General features: G+C 62.1%; 1 protein-coding gene across 1 annotated transcript in view; it reads right to left on the reverse strand.

Annotated features, from left to right (window-relative positions):
* MED12L (mediator complex subunit 12L) overlaps nt 1–20126 on the reverse strand; it is a 270020-nt gene that overhangs the window by 199210 nt on the left and 50684 nt on the right. The window contains exons 5-10 of the mRNA XM_056121419.1: nt 6490–6659; nt 4197–4307; nt 2266–2535; nt 1836–1985; nt 916–1015; nt 241–377 (exon numbers count right to left, since the gene is read on the reverse strand). Of these exons, the coding sequence (XP_055977394.1) occupies nt 241–377; nt 916–1015; nt 1836–1985; nt 2266–2535; nt 4197–4307; nt 6490–6659 (938 nt within the window). The remainder of the gene's footprint in view (nt 1–240; nt 378–915; nt 1016–1835; nt 1986–2265; nt 2536–4196; nt 4308–6489; nt 6660–20126) is intronic.

The raw sequence follows: 20126 nt of genomic DNA on the forward strand, positions 1-20126 counted from the left end.
GCAGTGCTGCGGAGGTGTGGGGAGGAATCCGGGTGAGTATCACGAGAAGCTTTTCTGGCAGCAGTGCCTGGGCAACCGGGTCCACAGCACCGGTCACTGGGCTGGGACACAGGCAGTGTTTCCAGCATACGGGCCACACCCTAAGACACCCCCACCCCACATCACCGAGGCTTTGCCAGGACTCATGGAAATGAAGGAAGGACCCAGGGACAAGAAGGGCGTGAGAGAGACAGAAATTACCTCCTGGTTATCTTTGTTTTGGTTTGCCCAGAAAATCTTATGATAAAGTGTCTCCATGGAGTTGCTGGAGTCCGTTCGGTCAAAACAGTGCCGGTCCAGGACATCCAAAGTGTGCAAGACTCGACTGATGGTCACCCCTGGGCATGGACGCAGAGCGGGGAGTTAGCGGGGTGAGAGGAGGTAGCAGACAAAAGCCCGGGGCCAACGGGGCGGGGGGGGCAAAGGGAGCCTTAAGGAAAGAGCGTTTCTCAGCACGGAGCTGCCAGAGAGGCCTCATCAGGCAGTCTGGGAGGGTCTGGGTGTCGGCCCAGGGTCCCAGGGTTCGACTGGGTTCGACTCCTAGGAGCGAGTGCCATGTGGGGGAGGGGAGGGAGAGGAGGGGGAGGAGGAAGAGGAGAAGACACACCCACACTCACACATACACAGACACACAGACATACATATACTCACACATACAGACACACAGATATACAGACACACACACATACACACACACACATACACAGATATTTAACACAGACACAAACAGAAACACATATTCACACACAGACATACTCATGTCTGGAGGACAGGGGAGGAGGAGGGGAGGGAGGGAGAAGGGGAGGGGGGAGGAGAGAGGAGGTGCAGGAGGCCCCGCATTCCCAGCCCTCCCTGCCATCCCCCCACGCCGCCCACCTGCTGTCGACTCCTGGCACTTGTCGAAAGACCACCGGACCTCCACGGCGCGGCCTCTCTGCTTGATCTGCTGCTCCACCTCATAGATCCTGGCCCGGACCTGGAAGAGAGTGGCCGCGGTCAGCAGGCCCAGGGCAGCCACACAGGGGTCGTGGGGGGAGGGGCAGGAAGCCTGGCAGAAGGTCACCCGGCACGTGCTGAAAGTGACCCAGCTTCCAGCGGGGAGCCAACACCAGCTTCCGGTAAATGGGCCGGTGAAAACAAATGCAGGTGACAGGAAGTTTCACCGGACAAGGTCAGCTGGGGCAGCCTGATCCACCGCAGGGTGGGTGGGCGCTTGCCTCTCACACGGCCGACCCGGGTTCGATACCCACCCGCCACAGGGCCCTGACTTTCACCAGGAGGGATCCCTGAGCACCGCTGGGTTGGACCCCAAGTCAGAATAATAATGATGATGATGATGATGATGATGATGATAAAAAAGCAGACGTGCCGGGCTGGAGGCAGCTCAAGAGCTGAGCACATGCCAGTGGGCCCCGAGGAGACAGGATGACCACGACACTGCAGGGTCAGCCGCCCCCACCAAGGAGAAGGCGAATGGTCCAAGCCGTCATCTCTGAGCTAGTGCCCTCCCCCCGGCCCCGTGAGGAACCGCCATAGCCTTGGAGGCTGCCGGGTGAGCCCAGAGGGGTCCGAGGCTGGACTCGGCATCAGCGGACCCAACAGGACACGGAACGTGGGCGGCCACTCCACATCGCCAGCGCCCGCCCCAGGGGCTTCCCACACCCCCGTCTGAGTAGGGGGACGGGAACTTTCTAGAAGAGTCATCGGCAAGGGGGTCAGACACAAGAGGGTGAGTGGGTGAGCTCCCGCGGCTCCAAGGGGCCCCACGCAGCCCACCCGACCGCCCCGGGCCCCACCTGCTGGTTGAAGGGCGAGTTCCCGCCAGGCATGGGCAGGCTGGACGGGGCCACCTGCAGCAGGTCCAGCGGGGATCCGGGGCTGGCGCTCTTGCTGTCACTCGTGGAGTAGTTCCACACCAAGGCACTTGGGCAGCAGAGGGTGACCGTCTGGGGACAGAGCAGGGAGAGTGGGCATCTCAAGGCCAGGGCGGGGCGGTGGCCGTTGGCCAGGCACAGGGATGCCCCGGGCTGAGTCCGGAGGGGAGAGGGTGGGGACGGTTCCTGCAGGATAAGAGGGGGCAAGGCCACCAGAAAGCCCTGAGACAGCCACCAAGGAGTGACGTGGCGCTCCCTCCCCCTGCCCCGGGGCACTGCAGGCCCAGCCGGGGTCTGAGTCCAGGCCAGGGGCAGCGGGCTGTGGGCGGGGAGGGCCGTGGGTGGCACTCACCTGCAGCACGCAGCTGAGCCCGTGCACCAGGGGCCCGTGCTGCGCGCAGGCCAGGAAGTCCGAGAAGGCCAGCTGGGCGGGGCTCACGCAGGGCCCGGGGCCGCCAGGGCTGGGGGCACCCAGGCTGGTGCTGGGGGCCCCGAGGAGCACATGGGGCGCGGGGGCCGACAGGAGGCCAGGGCTGTCGCCGAGCAGGAGGGCCAGGCGCCGGGTGCAGAAGTAGGCCAGCCGGCGGGACAGGTAGGCCGACTGCACGAACTCATCCGAGTACTGCAAGGCACGGGGCGAAGCGGTCAGGGCCGGCGGTCAGGGCAGCGGTCACTCCAGGGCCCAGCACGTCCAGGGCACAGCTGGGGGAGCGCCTGCGAATGGCCTGGGAGCACCCACCCGGCGCAAACCCGACCCCAGCTGCCACCCCCGGCAACCCCCACCCCATCCCCCAGTAAGAGGGGGCAAGGCCACCAGAAAACCCTGAGACAGCCACCAACCCCTCCGGCCTGCAACAGGAGTGGAAAGCGACTCTCGGACATGCAGCATCTGGGGCCTCTGCTCCCCTCGGGAGGGCCGGGGGCTTCTAAGGAGCTGAAGACTCAGCCTCGGTCCCATGAACCGCTGCCCGGCCAGTCCCCCACAGACCTACAGTTTCTCCTACTGGAAACGGCAGCGACTGACAAATTTCAGCTCTTTGAAGAGGGGGAAGGAGGGCTGGAGCGACAGCACAGTGGGGAGGGCGTTTGCCCTGCACACAGCCAACCCGGGTTCGATTCCCAGCATCCCATAGGTTCCCCTGAGCACCGCCAGGAGTAACTCCTGAATGCAGAGCCAGGAGGAACCCCTGTGCATCGCCGGGTGTGACCCAAAAAGCAAATAAATAAATAAATAAATAAAGATAAAGAGGGGGAAAGACGTCTCCCTGAGCAGCACCCCCTGCTGCCCTCCTCTCCCCGTGGGACCGAGCCTGGAGGCCGGATGGTCAGCACCGAGGGGAAGTCTGGGGGCCAGGGCGTGTCTCCGCGTGTCCAGCTCAGTGTCGGGGCTCTCCCCCCAGGGTTGGGCTGGTGCTCCCCTCCGGCCAGCAGGGCCCCAGGTCTGGGTTCGGGTCAGGGGACACTGCCTGGTGCCAGGGACTGTGACCTCAGGGGCACGAGAGAACTTTGCACAAGACTCCACGAGAGCTTGAAACGTCAAGTGCATACGGCACGACCAGAGACACTTTCTCCTTTTCCTCTTTTCTCCCTCACTGGGCAGCGCCGGGAGACTAAACACCAGGCCAGCCCAGGCTGGGAGGGGACACAGGGTTAGAACCCGCAGCCCCGGCACCAGGCCAGCCTCTGTAGCCGCCTTCAGGATGACTCCCCCCACCCCCGGCCCTTTTTAAATAAGTGACACTCAAGCGACCTCAATGTCATCGGCTTTTAGACCGATCACTGAAACAGGCGGTTTTCCATCCGCAGAGACTTGGAGGAGGCCAGAAGAGAAGGGGGAGGGGGTTGGAGAGAGTTCACTGGCCCCCGGGTCCCTCTCAAAACCACTTGGTCCCCCAAGCACCCCCAGGAGCAGGCCCTGAGTACCGAACCAGGAGCAGCCCTTAAGCGCCACCAAATGTGACCCCCCACCCCCGACCCTGCAAAATAAATAAATAAATAAAAACAAGGAGTGTGGAAGCGCCTCCACGTCCTTCAAGGATGAAGGTCAGTTTGCTGCCCCGGGCAGGCGTGGAGGCGGCTGGGAGGTGCTGACCCAGCTCGGCCTCAGAGGGGCCCGGGAGCAGAACAGCCCACGGGGGACAGCCCCCACTCGGCGGGTGTCCCTGGGCACGTCTGTCCCGTGTGGCCCCAAGCCAGCCCGTTTCACCCAGACAAACCCCCCTGCAATCTGACTCTGCTGGGAGGACGGGGAGGGGGACAAGGGGGTGGGGGGCGGGGGGGCACCTGCAGCATCAGGGGCAGCAGGAGCTTGAGGAGATCCTCGTCCGTCGGCCTGGTCTTCTCCAGCATGTCCAGAATCCACGTGAGGTACTCGTGCTTCTCCAAAAGCCCCTCCTGGAACCAGCGGGGTGGGGGGGGGGGGGGACTCAGTGTGAACGTGGCATGACAGACGCTCAGGCAGGCACCCGCCCGCGGGACACACATGCAGAGCCCTGGGGAAAAGGACCCGGGTGCGAGCCTGCACGCCGCCAACCCCCCACGCGGCCCAGTCCCAGATGCAGCGACACCCGGTTTATTTCAGGCTGCTCTCACTGATTCTCAACGGAAGTGGGGGGAAAGGATTCCGGCCGGAGCGGTAGCACAGCGGGGAGGGAGTCTGCCTTGCACGCGGCCAACCTGGGTTCGATCCCCGGCATCCCATATGGTCCCCCAAGCACCGCCAGGAGTAACCCCTGAGCATCACCGGGTGTGATCCCCCCCAAAAGAAAAAGAATTTGAAAAAAAGGATTCTTGTTTCCAGGGTCAGAGTGATGGTACCTGGCTGAGGCACTTGCCTTACACTTGGCCAACCCGGGGTCCATCCCCGGCACAGTCTACGGTCCCCCGAGCACCACTATGAATGACCTCTGAGCACAGAAGTAGGAGTAAGTCCTGAGCACAGCCAAGTGGGACCACCCCCTGGCCCCACACACATGCAAAGGGATAAGAAGTAGCCAAAAAAGTAAGTAGTAAAGTGTACAGTTTTAAGGTCAGTAAAAAGAGATTTCACATTAAGAGGGAATTTTGCACTAAGATACCAAAAAATGCTGAATGCAAGGCTCCACCCCCTCAAAAGAAAACCTTCAGACACTAGCATCTCGAGGTCGGGGGTCTGACCTCCAGGAAGTCTCGGCTTGGTCCCCCCCAATGCCTCATTCCTGCACAGGAAGACATCGGGCAACTACATGTCTCAGAATATGGTAAAATACAATGAACTTAATAATAATCTTGCAACCAGATTCACCTGCTTAAGACTTTATTGCATCCTGTTTTAAAAAAAAATTCCCTTATTGTTGGGGGTGAGAGGAGGCTGCTCCCACGCAGTGCTCAGGAATTTCTCCACCAAGCAGGTGACAGCTCGATGCGCAGGCTCAGGACGAGGTGCTGCTCTGGCCCTAGACCCCACCTGACGATGCTCAGGGGACCAAGTGGCCCCAGGGCGATGATTCAAATGCTCCCGACACCACAGTGACCAACCCCAGAAATCAGAGGGGCGGGCACTTCCATAGATGCAAATGAAATCTTGGAAGAATGTTAGACCGGGCCAGGGCGCTCCTGCAGGGGTGAGGCCAGCATGCGGCCGACTCGGGTTCTAGTCCCAGGACCCCACATGGTCCCCCCAGCCCCGCCAGGAGCCATTCCCGAGTGCAGAGCCGGGAGTCCAGCCTGAACACGGCCAAGGGGAGCCCCAAAGCCTAAAACCAAATGAGGATTAAAAAGGAAAAAGCGTCAGACAACCAAGTGCGGGAACCCTCACCCCTTCCTGGGAAAACGTGGTCAGTCTTAGCTGGGAAGATCCGGCCACCCTGCGGGCACCGGGATCAGGCGGGGGCACAGCGCCCTCTGCTGGTCAGCAGGGTTCCCGCCAGCTGGCCTAGGGCCCCCCCAGGGGCAGACACTCACCTGACCCAGTTACCATGACCGCCCCTGTGTGTGTGGGGGCGGGGGGAGGGCTGCAGGGAGAAGGGGCAGGAGCGCGCACCTGACCTGGTCCCACCCCAGCACAGCCAGGAGGGGGCCACGGGCGTGCAAGAACATGTGAGAATCTTGAGCCCTTGTGGTCGTCCTGGGCCTCCCGAGATCGGGCGCGCAGGACATAGGGCAGAGCTCTGGGGGAGGCCAGCAGGGCCGGGAGACGGCCCAGAGTGACCTTACGAGGAGCAGGGAGGAGGGGGCAGCCCCCCGCAGAGACAGCCACATGAAGGCAACCCCTGTGTGAGCCGGGCAGTGCCCATGCAGCTGGCATCTGCACGGTGGACAGTGCCCAGGGGCTCACTCTGCAGGGACACGCAGTGCCCAGGCAGCAGGGACGGGATGGAGGGCTGGCCACAGGGCAGCAGTGCATGGTGGGAGATCGGGCCCCCGTGCCGGGGAGCGGCCCCCCAAGCACGGAGCCCGGGGGTCCCCAGCAGCACTGGGCGTGGCCCCAAAGACACACGGAAAGGCCGCCAAGAAGCTGCGGTGGGGACAAAGCGGCACCTGGAGCCCGGCGGGGGCGGGCCGGGCCGGGGCACAAGTGGCCGCTGCCGCCCCTCACCTGGAACATGTGGAAGACCAGCTTCTCGCTGTACTCCCACTGCGTCAGCGCCTGCTCTACGTCCAGCGGCACCGGCCCGGGGCTCTCGCCCGCGCTCGACGCCCGGTGGAAGAAGTCGGAGATCTTGGCCAGCTGCTCCCGGAGGTACCTGGTCGAGATCTGGGTCCACTCTGCACCGACATAAAGAGGGGGTCAGGGAGACGGCACGGGAGTCGGGCACTCATCGGCCGCCCCCCAACCCCAAGAGACGGCACAGGGGTCAGGGGCCAGTGGCTCACCTGCACAGCCCTGCCCCGCCCCTCACAGTTCGTCGTCCAGCGTATGTGGTGCTGTCACCCAATCCAGCACTGTCCCCAGGTCCCCACACCCCTGCATGAGGTCCAGAGGGCCCCCCACCCCAGCACCGTGGGATGGCCCAGGTCACCCCTGGCATCAGTGTCCCTCCCTTCTTGGTCCCGCCAGCTGAGAACTGCACGGAGGGGCCCTGACCCTCCGGAGCAACTTAGGAGAGCAAAACAAAATCGGGTAGTCTTTTTAGGGACACAAAACGCAACCCAACCCTGACTTCCTAGGGCAAGGGATGCAAGAGAGAGCTCCCGGGGGTCCTTCCTGATGGCCCCTCGGACACACACACGTGCACACACACGTGCACATGTGCACTCATGCGCACAGATACACACAGACACAGACACACACACAGACACACGCATACACACACACACCCCTCGCCTCCTTAACCTATTCTTAAGTCTGGGGCTGAAGCAATAGCACAGCGGGTGGGGTGTTTGCCTTGCACGCGACCAACCCGGATTCGATTCCCAGCATCCCATAGTGTCCCCCGAACTCCACCAGGGGTAATTCCTGAGTGCAGAGCCAGGAGTGACCCCTGAGCATCGCTGGGTGTGACCAAAAAAAAACAAAACAAAAAAAATACTCTTAAGTCTGTTTGGGCCACACCCACCATTGCTGAGGGGTCGCTTCTGGAGGGGCTCAGCAACCCTACCGGGTGCCGGGCAGTGAACCCAGCCGGCGCCCGCCCAGCTCCCAGGGGCCCAGTGAGGGTAACACTCCGGAGTGACAGTTCCCAGAGCCCAAGACGTTTTCGGCTCAAGCCCCGGCCTCTGGGGCGCCCAACTCCCAGCTCAAACCCAGCGGCGGGCACTGCCCCCAGGGAGTCTGCCGCCAGCCTGGCCATGTGTGCTCGAACCCGAGCAGTGCCGGAGGCCCAGGGGTGCGGGAGGGTGGCGAAGAATCCCACGGCTGCGCTTGCTCCACAGCAGAAGGCCGACCCGCGACGTGCCGAGTTTAGCCGGCTATTCTGAGCAGCCCGCCTGCCCGCCCGGCTGCGCTATTAACTCGCTCTCGTCTCTGCTCTCGGGACAGCGCCTCCTCCACCTCCCCCACAGAGTGTTTTAGCCTCGGAAGCTAAAAATATCGCACATTCCCCCAGCCCCGCGCCGGGGAGGGCAGCCTGTGCCTCCGACTGTTAGAATCCAGCCGCCAGCCGCGGCCGGCGTGGGGCTGGCGTGCGGCGAGGAAGGTGTGAGTGGCTCGATCCCCGCCTTCCGCCTGGCCCTTCCCTTCAACGCGCCTGAACACGCACGTCCCACGGCAGCTGACAGGGCCTCCTTGTGCTGCCCATCCAGGCTCAGTCCCGGGACTCTGCGTGGACAGCAGAGCCCCGCCAGGAGAGAGTCCTGAGCGCGGCCAGGTGTGGCCCCCAAGCAAACAAAAAGGAGTGGACGACACCAGCACTGGGCTGTGAAGGGCGTGAGGTTTGCCCGCCCATCCGATCCCAAGGCCTGGGTCTAAGACAGACAGACAGACAGCTGGGGTGGGGGCTTGGCTTCAGAATGTTGTCAATAAGTTGACGAGAGAAAGTTCTCGTTAGAAGTTGAGGGCCGGATGGGGCCGGATAGGGCGTTTGCCTTGCATGCGCCAACCCGGGTTCGATCTCCGGCATCCATATGATCCCGTGAGCACCGCCAGGAGTAACTCCTGCGTGTAGAGCCAGGAGTAACCCCTGTGTGACCCAAAAAGCTAAATAATAATAATAGTAACAATAACAACTAAAATCTTTGGGCCAGAGCAGTGGTCCAGTGAGGAGGGTGTTTGCCTTGCACACGGCCGACCTGGGTTCAATCCCCGGCATCCCATAGGGTCCCCTTAGCACCGCCGGGAGTAAAATTCCTGAGTGCAGAGCCAGGAGTATGCCCTGAGCACCACTGTGTGCCCCTCAACCAAACCAACAAAAGCAGAAACTGAGGACCAGGCAGGGATCTGACTCAGGGCCGGGCCTGGCATACGCAGGGTCCAGGATCCATCCCAGCACTGCACAGTCGGCCAGGAGGAGCCCTGCGACCCCCAAGACCAGGGGGAGGCCCAGCAGCCACCAGCACCCACTGGCCTGCCCGTGCTCAGGAGAGGAAGGTGAAACGGGGTGGGGGGTTCCAGGGTTCCCAGGGGGAGAACGAGGAGGCCACGGGAAGCGGCGTCTGTGCGTGCTCGGGGCAGGGCTGCAGGGAGACACGGGCAGGTCCCCGAGCCAAGCAAGAACATCACTGTCCTCCCTCCCACCAGGCGTCCTGCGGCCCCGCAGGGGGTGCCGGGGTCTGGTCTTGCTGTGGGTCACTGGGGCGCGGGACGTGGGGACACACGGCCGGATGCAGGCCGGGACATTGGGGCCCTGACCCTAGCCCTGAGCAGAGGCCAGTGTGGGGGCCCTGGGGGTGACACGGGGCGAAGGGGAGGGGGACACGGGGCCAGGCGGGCTCTGGGGACTGGGTTGGTACCAGAGGCACAGCCGAAGTAGAAGCTCAGCGGGATGGAGCCAGGAGCAAGCGTGGACGGGACTGGGCTTGGCTGTGCAGGGGGGACCCCGGTCGCAGTCTGGGGGTGGGGAATGGGGGCAGCTGCTCACCCACGGCCAGGACAGGAGCCCAGTCAGAGCTGCCGGTGCTCACGGAACCATCACGAGCCCTGGGGGGCCAAATGCTGCCATGGCAGCCGGGAGAGGCTCAGGGGCCAAAGCACCCACCCGGCAGGCGTGAGGTCCTGGGCCGGACCCCCACGGGCACCATGGCACAGCACACAGGCCGCAGCTCTGCCACCGGCGACTCGGCACCGGTGAATGCCGGGCCTGTGGGGAAACTGAGGCACAGCAAGCGCCAGTCCTGTGGGGAAACAGGCACAGCAAGCACTGGTCCTGCAGCCTGTGGGGAAACTGAGGCACAGCAACTGCTGGCCCTGCAGGAAAACTGAGGCACAGCTAGCACCAGCCCCATGGGGAAACAGGCACAGCAAGTGCCGGTCCTGTGGGGAAACTGAGGCACGGCAAGCGCTGGCCCTGCAGGGAAACTGAGGCACAGCGAGCACCAGCCCCATGGGAAAACAGGCACAGCAAGTGCCGGTCCTGTGGGGAAACTGAGGCACAGCTAGCACCAGCCCCATGGGGAAACAGACACAGCAAGTGCCGGTCCTGTGGGGAAACTGAGGCACAGCAACTGCTGGCCCTGCAGGGAAACTGAGGCACAGCGAGCACCAGCCCCATGGGGAAACAGGCACAGCAAGTGCCGGTCCTATGGGGAAACTGAGGCACAGCAAGCGCCGGTTCTGTGGGGAAACTGAGGCAAGGCAAGCACCAGCCCCCCGGGGAAACAGGCACAGAAGCGGCCCTGCAGGGAAACTGAAGTCAGGTGAGAGCGCCCTGCAGTGAACGCAGGAAACAGGAAAGAACAAAGCCTGGAGGAAACAGACCTTTAGAACGAGCTGCACCTCAGTCTAACACAAGCAGCCACTGGCCCTGGTGGGTGGGGGGGGTCTCCCGAGACCCCAGGGCCCTTCCCGCCACCCCCTCCTCCCGTCCAACCTCTGCGCTCAGCCGGCCCAGCGGGCTATGAGGTGCTCCCAGGGCCCCTCGGCGTGTTCCCCCCGGCCCATAGCCTGAGGCTCAGCCTTCACGCCAGAAGCCCCCGCAGCCTCCCGCATGCATGGCTTGGTGCACCGGAGCACGGGGCTGCTTGCAGGAGGTCCGGGTTTGAATCCCACGTCACACGGTACCCACTGCCGGGAACGACCCGCAGGAGCAAAGGCCCAGTGACACCGCCAGGTGTGTCCCCAAAACCAAGGGGACAAGGGAGGGGCCGGAAAGGCAGCGCAGCGCGCCGGGCACTTGCCTCGATGTGGCCCGGTTGGGTCCGAGCTCCAGAGCCCCGTGTGGTCCCTGAGCCCCACCGGGAGGGAGTCCCAGCACCGCGGGGTGTGGCAAGAAAAAAAAGACCAACGGAAAGAACAACTCCAAGATTTTTCTCCCATTTGCTGCCACGCAAACGCTTCTGTCCTGAAAGGGTTTTAAGCCCTCATGGGGGCAACAAAGCCCGCCTGGTAGCTGGAGGAAGCCTGGCAGGTCACGTCCCCGGAAGGGGCAGGAATTGGACCGTCGAGGTGACAAACCTTCGCGTGTGTTTTTCACGGGCAAAGGCCGGGACATGCATCTGTCATGGAGAGCAGGAAGCACACAGCCGCTCGAGGGTACACCCGCCACCAGCGAGATGACCGGCTCCCAAGGCCACGGGGGCCCCTGCCGCGGTAAGGGCGTGAGGCCACACGGGAACCCTCGTGGAGGGGACGGGGGGAGGCGGCCTCCGTGGGGACAGTTTAGCAGGTCCCCGCGCAGCCTGAGACCAGAGACCCCACAAACGTGCCCGAGACGGACGCCACACGCCCACAGGCTCTGGGGCAGCAACACGGCCGCAGCCAAACTCAAAGCATCCACGGAGCCACGAGCCTGGAGTGAGGCGCGAGCATCTGGCCTGAGCCCCCCAGGAGCCGCGACCAGGGCCCCGGGACAGGCATGTGGATACGGACGCAGCCGCCCGGGCCCCAGATCCGAACTCTGCCACGACTCAGGGAACTGCTCAGAGCTCGGGAGGAAGAGCTGCACGGTGCGAGGAATTCTTTAGCGAGGATTCTCTCCCTCGGCGAGGCCTGACAGGGTCTAGAAGGCGCCTTCCTGACGCCTTCGTGCGACGAGACGCGGGAAGAGACGCCTGCCCCAGGACCGACTGCTCGCCCGGGCTGAGTCCCGGGCACGGCTGGCTGTGGCGCAGCTGAAATCAAACGACCCAGGGAAAGAGCAGAGGATGCTCAGGGCGAGGCAAGGGAAGGGACCGAGGGGAGGACGGGACGGGCCAGGCAGTGGCCAGGGCCTGTGGTGTTGGCGCCAGACCTCCCCGGGAGATGCCTCCCAAGGCTCACGGGCGGGCCAGGGGCTGGCACTGGGGCTCGGGGCTGTTCCAGGCACCCCAAGGCCCCTGAGCGCCCCCCCCACCGGGTTCAGCCCCACAGGCCCCGGCCCCTGCTCGGAACCAGAGGCCCAGCTGGCTGGGAGGCACCCGTGGGCCCCCAAGAACCACTCGGGAGACAGCCCCCCCCAAAAGTCAAGGCCCGACAGGAAAATGGAACTCTCCTCAGGGGTGCTGTGCCCCGGGGCTGGGGGAGAAGCGGGCTGGGGGTGGCAGCCTCAGGGAGCCCACCTCGGGGCAGGGATGCCTCCCCCACGGCCCCCCACTGCCCCTCCCCCACGGTTCCCCTCCCCCACGTCCCCCAGCCCCACTGCCCCTCATGGTCCCCCTGCCCCCACAGTCCCCCTCACCACAGAGCTGGGAACCTCCATGCAGAGACCCCTCCCCATGCCACCCCTCCCCCGCTGCCCCTCCTCCACTGTCCCCTCCCCCGCTGTCCCCTCCCTGCTGTGCTGTCCCCTCCCGCTGCTCCCCCCCCCCCCCCCGCCTGCAGCGGGGCAGGGGCCACACAGCCCCACCCTGCAGCAATTCGTGGGGAGCTGCGGGACTGGGGGGACGTGGGCAGAGACGGCAGCAAGGAGCCGAGTGCTGAGGCCCAGACGCAGGGCTGGAGGACAGGGACGGTTCTGCCTCAGGGGTGGGGCGGGAGTGCCCCAAGGGCAGCCTGGGGGTCCCTGCAGACGGGAGGGAGGGGACCCAGGGACAGGTGCACGGGCCCGCCACCAGGGGGCGCTGGCTTACCACGCAGGCCCAGAGCCCTCACCCGGACCCAGATTCCCTCACCCGTCACTCGCAGAGACCCAGACACAGCCAGCCAGACAGACACGCACAGACAGACACACACACACTCACACACACAGATGCACACTCACACAGAGACACCCACAGACACACACACTCACCCACACACAGACACACACCCACACACAACCATACCCACACACACACAACACACACACACACACTTATCCACACAGACACACACAGAGATACACACTCACACACAGACACCCACACAAAGACACAGACAGACACCCATGCACACTTACCCACATACAGACACCCACACACAGACACACCGATACACACTCACCCACACACAGACACTCACACAGATACTAACACTCACATACAGACACCCACACACAAAGCACACTTACCCACAGACACCCACACACAGACACCCACATAGACACCCACACAGGCATTCACACAGACACCCACACACCCACAGAGATACACACAGACACTCACACACAGACACCCAGACAGTTAAACACACACACAGACATCTAAGTCACCCATACACCGACACAGACACACACATTCACACCCACAGTCACTCTCCCACAGACATTCATTCACACATAATCACAAACACACACGCTCACACACACAGAGACACCCAAATGCAGTCACTCACCCAGTCACCGGCATTCACACAGACACACCCAGACACCCAGACACAGTCACCCAAGACACCGGGACACCACAGACACCCGCAGACGCCCAGGCAGACACCCAGGCAGACACCCACGCAGGCTGCCTCGAGCCAGCCCCGCCCACCCAAATACGGATGCTGGGGAGAGCAGGCCTGAGACCCGCGCAGACTCTGTGAGCTAAGGTGCAGAACCTGGGCTGGCCCCGTCAGCACTGGGACCTGCAGGGGCCCCGGAGAGTGCGGCCTGGAAGGCCAGGAATGAGGGTCTCCTGGTGGTGGGGCCTGACCCCCTGAGCACTATACGGAGGACCCCAAATAAATGGAAACGAAGCAACTCCAGCGAGCAGGGCGCTGGCCTGGCCTGGACGCAGCGGCCTCAGGCTGGATCCCGGTTCCCAGACAGTCCCCTGAGCCGGCCAGGAGTCAGCCCCGAGCACAGCCAGGGGTGGTCCGAAAACAAAACAAAAACACAAAAAGAAAAATGAATTAACTGGACTAAAAGGCTCTCAGGCCTGAAACTGCGGACGTGGGAAAGGCCAGTCTAGGGGTGCCCCCCGAAACTACTCCTCCCGCATGCCCGGGCCCGCGGGAGACCAGAGACCAAGGCCAGAACCGTGTGAGAAGCCGCTGCGTCCACACCCTCTACCATGGCCTCGGCTCCCCAGAGCCCCCCGGGGCACATGCTTTGACAAGGGGCCCCCCTGGTCAAACACGTCATTTTTCATTAAAAGCAGCTTTCCACGCCTGGTGGAATTAACATTCCAGCGCACACTGCGGGGAGGAAAAGTTCTCGCTTTCCTGGGCAGCTGGAAAGGAAGTGGCCAGGAACTCGGACATAATCAGCGCATTCCCATACGGGAACCCTAAACGCACCCACGGGGCAGACAGATAGCACACAGCTCGAAGACATGTGGGAAACCGCCAACGTGTCTGTCCAAAGATGGGGTCTGGGAGATGGTGGTGGGAGGGGCCACAGCGGTGACCCCCAGCGGCTGTTCTCTGCCACAGACTGCAGAACTCACAGCGGACGGATGCCCGCCGACCCTCCCGTCCTGCTCTCAGCACCTGGTCCTTAGGAGCAGCCTGCGGGTCTCTCCCCAACACCCCCTTCCCCAATTTCTTTTTTTAACTAATTTATTTTTTTATTTTTTTGGAGGGTCACACCCGGCGATGCACAGTGGTTACTCCTGGCTCATACACTCAGTATTTACTCCTGGCGGTGCCCAGGGGATCACATGCGGTGCTGGGAATCGAACCCGGGTCGGCCACATGCAAGGCAAACCCTCTACCCACTGTGCTATGGACTCTGTTTTTTGTTTCTTATACATTTTGTTTTCATAAAATAGTTCACAAGAGTTCATTACAGATGATATTCAGACACCTACCCCACCAGAGAGCATCTTCCCACCACAAGAAGAGGGACGTGTGTGAAGGTTGTTGCTATTTCACTCTGGGGCCATTTTGGCCCATATATATGAGAACACAAGCACGGATGTTAAAATCAAGCAACTGTGTGTAGCACATCTGAGTAGCTCTAGGTACATCTGTGGGCTACAATGCAAGAGGTTGCGTGGCCACAAATGCAGCCATGCGCCCTGGGAAATTCTGCATCGCTTTCTTCGGGGAGCTTCAGTTCATATAGTCTCTGGATCTTGGCTGCTGATGAGATGACGTGGCACCGGGGGAAGTTTGTGGGTGTGACTGTCAAGCTACCGGAAAACTGGGGAGCTGGGGGGGGAGGAGGCCCAGTCCCTACCCGAGCAGGCTGGGAGATCTCCGCCACGCATCCCCCCAGTTTTAAGCCCTTCCTCGCCCCTCCTTGGACGCACGCAGCGTGGAAAGAGCACAAAACCAAGAGGATGCAGAAACAAGGGCCCAGCACAGAGCCCCCAGGGGCCCCATTCCCGGGGATTCTGCTCACTGGGATTTGTCGGCTGGAGGGCTCGGCTCTCTGCAGGCGACATCGGGGACGGTCTGAACAGACAGTCACGAAGACCAGCCTGCCACTGCTGATGCTGCTCGGGACACGGACTCCACAGAGCACGACTGAGCGTGCTCTGAGCTGTGGCCAGTGTTACGGATGTGTGCTGAGAGCACAGCAAGCCACGGGCCACCGGAGTCACCCCCACTGGAGTTCCATGAGCGGCGGGTCCCAGGTGGCTACAGCTCAACACCCAAATGAAAGAGACAGCACAGCAAGGGGGGGCGGGTGAGCTGAGTTGGATCCCTGCCCCCCCCCCCGAAGGTCTCCCCAGGGGGCTGGAGCAATAGCACAGCGGGTAGGGCGTTTGCCTTTCACGCAGCCAACCCGGGTTCAATTCCCAGCATCCCACAGGGTCCCCAAGCACTGCCAGGAGTGATTCCTGAGTGCAGAGCCAGGAGTAACCCTGAGCATCACTGGATGTGACACATTGTGGGAAGCTGGCCCTTTAACTGACCAAGGGCCTACGTGCCTGTGCTATGTATGGTTATCTTGGCCTACGTGACCCTGAACAAGCGGGTCCTGACTAGCGCAAATCTGGTACTGCGTCTGCTCTGACCGCAGCCTATGAGCTATGTATGGTTGTCTAGAAGAAAACATTTGTCACAGCTAGCCCAAGAATAAGAAGTAACTGACACTGACTAATCAAGCACATGGAACATGTAGTTTCTGTAACTCTCCTAACAATATATGATATGACCTAGTGATGTAATTGCCTTCTGTGATGTAAGCATAGTTTCCTGCGTCGCAAAGTATATAATACCCCTGCTGCCCTGAATAAAGTCCTGTCCTGTCCTGTCCTGTCTCTTTATCTCTGTTTCTAAACTGTACTCTGTCTCTTGTGTCTTGTGTCTTCATTCGGTTGGTCCCTCCTTGCACCTACGGATCCTAGGGCCACCTCCACGGGCCGGAGAGTGGTCTGAAGGGGCCCCCCGCAACACATAAAGCAAAATAAATAAATAAATAAATAAATAAATTGATAAATAGTCCCCCCAAGCACCACCAGGAGTGATTCCTGAGTGCAGAGTCCGGAGGAAGACCTGAGCACCTAAAACAAACCCCAAAACGATCCAGGTTTGATCCCCAGTGCGCTGAGCCCCCCGGGATGAAGCCCTGGGCACTCCTGGGTGTGACCCCAAAACAACAAACAGCAAAGCAGCCACCGAGAACTGCCGCATGCGTCCAGCCCTGGGCAGCACCTCCCAGGACACATACTGACCACAAGCTTGTCACAGCGCTGTTGGAGAAGAGTGAAGACCACCAGCAGCGCTGACAGCAGAGAGAGCCCCCAGGGACAGGGAGGGGCGCAGAGACGGGCAAACCCAGGCCGGGACGAGGGCCCGTGTGAGGGGCCAGCGGCCCCGAGCTCCCACTCTCCCCTTTCTCCCACGGCTCCCACTTCTTCCCTCCGCCCCATGGTCTCGAACCCTCAAGCCCAGGCCCCCGGACCACGGCCCTCCCTGGTTATAGTCCTGCTTGGGATGGTAGGGGGAGGGGCTACCCCTTGAGCACCCCCCACCATGATCTGCTGACTGACGCCACTCCTTCCATCCTCCCAGCAGACGGCAGTCTTGCTCCTGCCCACGTGAGGTCCAGCCCACTCCGGGGTGACCCGCAGCTCAATCCCTGGCTTTCAATTTACTGGCCACTCTCTTTATTTTACGGGGGGCAGCTTCCCTCCTCTGGAGAGGCCTATGCTCTCTCTCAGATTCTCTCTCTCTGCCCCTCCCCCCACCCTCATATTCCCGAAATAAAACTGACTTCAAAAATAAAGATCATTTTGGGGGCTGGAGCGAAAGTACAGGAGGTAGGTGCTTGCCTTGCACACAGCTGACCCGGGTTCGATTCCCAGCATCCCACATGGTCCCCTAAGCACTGCCAGGAGTGATTCCTGAGTGCAGAGCCAGGAGTGAGCCCTGAGCATCGCCGGGGTGACCCCCCCCCAAATCAAAATAAAGAAATAAAAATCATCCGGGAGAAAAGATGTAAACAGACGTGCGGGGCAATGAGTGAGGAGGCTGCTGGGGACGCCAGCTCCGAGGGCAGCCGAGAAGAGCTGTCAGCAACCCCCGCCCCGCCCCCAGCTTCCCACAGGAAGGGCCAAAACGGTGGGTCCAGACCCACATCTGTGCCACGGGCAACGTGTGGTGCAGGAGGGAGAGAAGCCTCCGCCCACGGCCACCGGGACCCAGAGCACACGGCGACGGCCAGAACACACTGACAGATGGATGGAAACCCACAGAGCCCCCGAGGGGCGGCGCCACCGACCCTCGCTCTGAAGATCAGTGACCACTGGGAAAGACACCGCGCGTCCCTCTGCAGGCACTGGCCAGAGCACGGAGCAGGCCACAGCCCAGCAACCAGGCAGACATTCTGGTAAAGGGACTCGGCGGGAGTCACCGACAGGCAGGTGGTAGAGTCCCGGGAGCAGAGCAGACACCAATGTCAAAGCCTCCTCCCCCTCCTCCTCCTCCTCCTCCCCCCTTCTCCTCTCCTCCTTGTCCTCCTCCTCATCTCCCTCCCACCCCCACCCCGCCCTCCAGCTTCACTGCGTTGGCTCCTGTGGGACAAACCCACTTGCCCCACCCACTTGGGCACACTGACGCCCTCCCAGCACCTGGTGCCATCGTGCGCTTCTCTCCATCACCAGCAGGTGTCGCCCTTTGGGGCCACCTAGCCCAGGGGGAGGGAGAAAGTCGGTCCCAGGAGCCAAAAAAAGCCCCTGTCCATTATCTACCCGGCGCCAAACCAAAGGCAAGCTGGTGGCACAGATAAGCCGCAGCACACAGGGGCCCGGCCATGGGTGGCGGGCATTTCTGCAGTGCCAGTGGCTCGGGAACCAAGTTACACGCTAGCGGCTGGAGACACGAGGGGGTGCCGGCTCCCTCTATTTCGGGGCGATAAGGAGAGGGGTGCCGGGAGTTGGGCAGCCAAGGAAGCCTCAGGCGGGACTCAGCAGGGAAGCGCAGAGGCAGTGGCGGAAGGGGGATAAACGACCCCCCCCACACACACAGTGACAGGTTCCCCGGGATCCGTCTGGGCGACTGGACCCCATCAACCCCCACAGCTCCCGGCCAGGCCTCAAGCCGCGCCTTCCCACTGGCCATTTCCTCCCCGTTGTCCTGGTGTGAGAATTTGTCCAACGATTTCTTGGAGCATCCGTGAAAGTTTTTGACCATCTCTGGCTCTGGGGTGGAGACCCTACGGGGGAGGGCCTTGCAGCCGCCCCTGCCCGAACGGTTCCAGTCCGGATCTGTCTGCGGCAGTCCACGCGGCGGGCTCACCTCACCTGCAGGAAACACCCCCCGGGAGCCCGGCCCAGGGTTGGAAGCTTGTCACAGGTGGTCGGGAGGGGAGGGGGCGGAGTAGAGGGTCGGTGGTTAGGACAGAGAAGAGACCACTAAGGCGATGGGAGGTGTAATTGAGCACTCTGGACAAGAGCTGGAGAGTGATTAAGGGATAGACGTGATGACCTTCCAGTACCTGTACTGCAAACCACAATGCCCAAAAGGAGAGAGACAGAGACAGAGACAGAGAGACAGAGACAGAGAGAAGAAAAGTGCCTGCCATAGAGGTGGGCTGGGGGTGGGTAGCAGGAGAGAAACTGGGGACACTGGTGGTGGGAAATGTACACTGGTGAAGGGACGGGTGCTGGAACATTGTATGACTGAAACCCAATCACGGGCAACTTTGTAACTGTGTCTCTCAGGTGATTCAGTTAAAAAAAAAACTTAAAATAAGGAACCAACTCCTCCTGAGAAGCCCCAGCAGAGCCCGAGACTCCGTTCCAATGCCCAGCGCGGGAGAAAGAATAAAACTCGCGTTTCAATTACACAGGACCACGGGCCCTTTCAACTGAAAACCCTTTCCGGATCCGAAGAAGCATTGTCAGGACCAGGGAGGCCATGAAGCCAGCACCAGGCCCCGTGCACCCACCGCCTCCTCCCGGCATGGTGGCCGGAGCCGGATCCGCGAGGCCGGGCGTGTGCGAGGCGTGTGCCGAAGCGTGTGTGGGGTCCTCCGACACCGCGTGGAGCCCTGTGCGCTGGCGAGCCAGACTCTCACAGCAGGCCGTGTCTACACAGCCAAGCACTCCCCCGAGCACTGAGTAATCTGCTTCGAGAAGCTGAACGAGCAGCTGAATGAAGGCGAAACAGCCAGTTGAGAGGGATGCGGGCAGGCGGGGGTGAGGGGACAGGCGCGGGATGTGAAAAGGTTCTTTCCGCGGAGCTCACCAAGCCCAGCCCGCGCCCAACTGGAAGGTACAGCGGTAGACATCTGCCCGAGGCCTGTGTGCATGCAGCCAACCCAGACTTGATCCCCAGCACCCTGCAGGAGGCCCGCTGCGTCCCGCCAGAAGTACTGCCCGAGCACAGCCAGAAGTGCTCCCCAAGGACAGCCAGAAGTGCTCCCCAAGGACAGCCAGGAGTGCCCCCCGAGCACCGAGCCAGGAAAATGAGTCAGCTGCAAGCACCCCCCAGAGCCAGACAGATGGGGGGAGGGGAGGGAGGCCTGAACGCTGACACAGCAGTGGCTGCTGCTTCCCAGGTAACGAGGGCCAGGGGGAAAGAAGGGGTGTCCCGAAGCCGGTTTACCTGGCAGAATCCCTCCTACGCGGGCACCCACGCCCGGCAGTAAGAACCGAATAGCCCCGATGGACCAGGACAGAGCACGGGTGGGAAGGCGCTCCCAGGGCCCAGGCGGGTTGGAGGCACGGGGCGCGGGGTGCGGGCACAGGGCGTGGGCACAGGGGAGGGCTGGCACAGAGGCCGAGGGAGCGTGGACTGGGGCCCGTTCCACCTTCAGACGCGGATCCCGAGATGCTGGCACCTCGTTCTTCACACACTTCTCCAGCACCTCAAGAAGGCAGGAGGCGACCTTCAAGCCCAGTGGGGCACAAGTGACCCTGAGT

The sequence above is a fragment of the Sorex fumeus genome, unplaced genomic scaffold (assembly GCF_029834395.1).
Source record: "Sorex fumeus unplaced genomic scaffold, SorFum_2.1 ptg000044l, whole genome shotgun sequence".
NCBI lineage: Eukaryota > Metazoa > Chordata > Mammalia > Eulipotyphla > Soricidae > Sorex > Sorex fumeus.